Here is a 5,051-nt window from a genome sequence, read left to right on the forward strand (position 1 = left end):
TGGGCTTAATGCATGTGCGTAAAGTGTCGTCCCAGATTAGCCTGTGCAGCACAGGGACGGTACTTTCCGCTTTTATGACAATTTCGTTTAAATGAAGTCTCTTCTTAGCAAAAATCCAATTTAGGCGAAAAGTGTCGTCCCTGATTAGCCTGTGCGGACTGCACAGGCTAATCTGGGACGACACTTTACGCACATGCATTATGCCAAGTTTTTTCAGAATACCATTCATTTCATCTTCATACGCATACCTGCGTTTGTCGAAGAACATGGCTGTGAAAATCAGAGATTATCAACGAAAATACACGAACATCAACGACAAGAAACGGCTATCACAGAATATCAACGACAATCAACATATAGTAACGATACTGCAAATTTGCCACAGTACATTCATGACAATTGCAAAAGGAAATTAACAATATCCAACTTTTTTTTCAAACGCCAGTGCTTGGTTAACTTACTGGTAGCACACGCATCTTCTGTGATTGTAGAACAATAAAAGTGGTTCGCCATGAAAACAAATACACTCTACGAATAGCCAATATTGTTTATGCTTGAGTAAGCTTCAAGAAAATTAAGACATCATGATACCGTGTGCATAAACGTTCAAATTACGTTAGAACGTTGTGCACATGGACATCTTTTTAAGCATATAGGCAATGCGGCATTCCGTTTTCTCGTTGTGGTCCTTCATGTCTTTTTGGAAACATGCATGATAGCAGTTATTACCGATCCTACTGTAATCGTATTTAAACCATATGTCAAGCGTAGCGACCCATATCATGTCCACCGACAAGAATTCTATTAAGTGCTTTATTTTTTTTATTTTTTTTTAGAATATCCGTCACAATTGATTAGGATCAAACACACGGCACCGTAATGGCTCTACTCAGGCTTATAACACAGTGACTTACATGTATTATGTCACACGAAATGAACAGCGGTATTAATATATTGTGGTTGTATTGAATATGTTATAAAAGGTCATTGCGTTTATGATAAAAAAGGATTTCTTAAAAGTCTCCAGAGATAACAAATATGCATGTAAAAGCGATAACGCCATACCAAGCTTCGATAGATTGCAAATCATCAAACTCCTTACTTTTGTGGCCGTTGAAAAACGACAACAAAACCCAATTTAACCTGCTTTATAATTATATACTTTCACAAACAACAACACACAATTGATGCAAGAGAAAGGCTATCTGAGCTAGATGAGCTCTTCAGCAATCTACATGTCATTTATTCAATAATCTCCGCTTAATTGCTGAAATCATAAATTACAATATAAAATAAAACATTTAGGTTTAATTTTAAATATAGTGATGTAGTCTATAGAAAGCATTAATCGGCATATATTGCATATGTTATAATCAGCAACCTATCACATTGATCATCATTGCAATATTTGTCGGACGGTCTGATCTCCGCACAATTTTCATTGCCGCCATAATTCGTTGGTTGATGAGGACTCTAGTCCGTGTCGGAAAGGCTGGTATGTGACCTCATCCATTGCCAATCGTTTTCGTTGAGGAGATCGGAGGCTCCAATCCAAAATGGGACTGTAATGTGACGTTAAATTTGAGCTCGCGTTTTATAGTAACGTTTTAGATTTTTTCGTAACAAAATATATTGATCAGATTCACCTTGTTGTTGTTGTTGTTGTTGTTGTAATTATGTACCACATGGTCTTAAATATCCGGGCATTTTGTATTTAACATTTCTTCTCAATGTCATGTAATTTTATACCATTATGCAAAAATTATTACCGAAAGGCACGTCATGGCACAGCACGGTATAGCATATGATAATGTATATATATATATATATATATATATATATATATATATATATATATATATATATATATATATATATATATATATATATATATATATATATATATGCTGGTATCCGTGATATGAAATATGACATATATGTATATTTATCTTGTTATTGGTTTCAAATTAAAATCAATGCAATGAAAAATACAAATATTAACGATCAATGTCTTATTAAAGAACTGTGAAATAACCAACTACATATACTAATATAATTTTAAGACAAACCACTAATAAGAAAATCATAATACAACGTGTTTCGTTGTTACCGCTAATAGGGACATTATACGATCTTAACTGCATTTTTACCTTTAACAAAAAGTGCCAGACCAACAAGTAGTCATTTAAGTACATAAAGTAGGCATGTATTGGCAACTAGGCATGTAAAGGGCTAGTTTACACGCACCTAATGTTTGCTTCTATAAATTCATTTAGTTGTTGGGAAATAATTCTTAGTTACCTCCCTTTCACACCGTCTCCGTGGACAAAAAGTTTTCCTCGGCAACGGTTTCGATTTCGACAAGATGGCCACCGAGGTCTCTGCAAACCATCTGCAGATAGATTTTCCTTGCTAACAACAACATTGATTGCCATATGTCCTAATTATTTTTTGAAACTTAAAAAAAGCTCGTACATATGCATATTTATACAATTAAAAAACGATAATCCACCGAATCCAACAAATATCCTCTATATAATGGACAAACAAATAGCATTCTCAATGATATGACATTTGTAATTACTAAACATGTTGTGTCATGTGAATCTAATACCTTATTGAAATATAATATTTGATAATTGAACACAAAAATGCTGACATGACAAACTTTCAATCCATGATGTCTTGTTATTGTCAGCCTGAATTCCGATCGGTCTCTTTTAAATTATATTATTTAACTGTTAATTGATCTACACAGTCACATTTCTGCATAGAAAGAACAAAACAATAAATCTTACCAATACATTTTTATTCATCGATAAAGAAAATAAGCAAAACATAATCTTCTTTCTTGTCAATATCAATTGCCGCCTCAGAGTCTTTTGCTTTGGCAGACACTTGGCTGAAATAATTCGCGTTCAGATTTATCCTGAACGCGAATTATTTCAGCTGTCTTCATTCATTCATGACCAACAAGTTCTCAACTTACATTTCAACCGTCTCCATCCAAAATAACTTCTTTTTGCGTTTAGTAACGGAAGGAGAGTGTCGGCCAAACAGCAATCGGTAGCCTTCCACACCGGTCTACTCGTCGTTTTCCAGTGTTTGTTTTTGTTTCGATTCACAACTAGCATTGTTTTTGTTAGTCCAAATAATTAGACGTAAATCGACCTCATATTTATAGGAGTATGTTTTATGTGCGATGTTTGCCTTAGCTGACAGAACGCGCGAAAATTACGTCATGCAATTTTTCAGACTGTGTCACTATTTGTTTCGGTTACAAAATACGTATATTTAAGTAGTCGTATTTTATGTATGTTGCATTTACGATTTCGTTGATGAAACGGAGTTTATGTAAAATCGTAAACGACTACATTAATCTCGATACATAATATACGATCGTATAAAAATACGTAATTATTGATGAAACGGCCCCCTGATATCGATATCACGCGATATTCAACTTATGTTGAATGATATTGTACAGCAGTGACGAGATGCAGCTAATGTCTACTGAACGAGTATTTATGATTTGTAGAAAGCTTTTTAAAGAAAAAGTATGTGTGTTAGTATAGAATTAGTAAGTATTTGACACGATTGCTATTTGTAGAATGAGTTGGTCGATGACAATTTTACCGTTTATAATGATTATAAATACGTATTGAGACAAATGGAAAATAAAAAATGAATGTTTAAATGGCAATATTGCTTAACATATCACTAATCGACGATACATACATTATTCATATAATACATATGTCTGTGATAAGATCTAATTGTGTAGTATGACATCTTTTAATACAGTAGCTCTAAGGACGCGTTAATAACAGTTTATCGATGACAATAATAATGGATCCTTACTCCAATGGCTCAGTGTCGTGACCGAAATGGAGTCGTGTTCTGAGAAAACTGGGCATAATGCATGTGCGTAAAGTGTCGTCCCAGATTAGCCTGTGCAGTCCGCACAGGCTAATCAGGGACGATACTTTCCGCTTTTATGGTACTTTTAGTTTCAAGGAAGTCCCTCCTTATCGAAAATCAAGTTTAGGCGGAAAGTGTCGTCCCAGATTAGCCTGTGCGGACTGCACAGGCTAATCTGGGATGACACTTTACGCACATACATCAAGCCCAGTTTTTTCAGAACAAGGCTCAATGGTAGCAAGAATCCTTGAATCTCGTCCATCCACTGGGACAGCCGTCAACTGGCAACCGGAAAGGAAACACTTTACCACTTACAAAACAAAGTTAGCTCCGTTTGCTTTATCTAAGATGAACTATAAACTTTGTTTTGTCACCTAAATCATTTATTTATTGACAAGTCGTTACTGGTTATTTAAATACAAAGGTGCAACTCCAGTTGTTACAAACAAGTCTAATCTCGTGTCAGCACACGAATGGTATTTGAATAACTGCCGTCAGAAACAAATACTTTTTGAATTTAGCACAAACAGTGGTCAACTTTTCGGAAGGTCAATTTAAATGGTTTCGTTTGCCATATGTTGCGGCTGGTATATGCGACAGGAAATGCTTTTTTAATTAAATGGGACATTTGACATTTGACAATGTAATTTGATTCTGCCTGAAATGCGTTATACGCATGTTGTTTTACAATTGGTGATCAAATGCACGTTTTATGTGAATACATACACAATAATAAAACATGTCAGACTAATACATAGTATCACGTTGATGACAAAAACGATGGGCTTATTTTATGTATGACACATCTAAAATGCGATTTTGGATACAATTGGCGGGTATAAGTATGTAATTCGAGAAAACACATGGAACTTAAAACCCTTATTTTGCGTATAACGGTTAACGGTCAATGGTTATTTGGTTTCATGTGTTTGTTTTCACAAATGTCAGTTGCAGAATATTTTTAATAAACATCAACAATTTATTCCATAACGTTAAATATAGCATTTATTTAAATAACATCAACTGCTTACGCGCTTCGAAATTTTCCAGCCAAACTAAACTGAATGTGCTAACTGCTACACGAAATGCGAAAGCCATACTTTATCTGCGTGAATGTCGAATGAGTGCTT

The 5,051-nt window shown here is 34.6% G+C and overlaps 1 protein-coding gene across 2 annotated transcripts in view; it reads right to left on the reverse strand.

Moving 5' to 3' along the window:
• The window catches only part of LOC127850896 (disintegrin and metalloproteinase domain-containing protein 10-like), a 33,869-nt gene extending 28,818 nt beyond the window's left edge, over window positions 1–5,051 (reverse strand). Inside the window, exon 1 of one of the 2 annotated variants that reach the window (XM_052384294.1) lies at window positions 4,953–5,051. In XM_052384294.1, coding sequence (XP_052240254.1) covers window positions 4,953–5,019 — 67 coding nt within the window. In that variant the 5' untranslated portion in view covers window positions 5,020–5,051. The remainder of the gene's footprint in view (window positions 1–4,952) is intronic. The other variant, XM_052384293.1, reaches the window with a different exon arrangement.

The sequence above is a fragment of the Dreissena polymorpha genome, chromosome 11 (assembly GCF_020536995.1).
Source record: "Dreissena polymorpha isolate Duluth1 chromosome 11, UMN_Dpol_1.0, whole genome shotgun sequence".
In the NCBI taxonomy this organism is placed as follows: Eukaryota; Metazoa; Mollusca; class Bivalvia; order Myida; family Dreissenidae; genus Dreissena; species Dreissena polymorpha.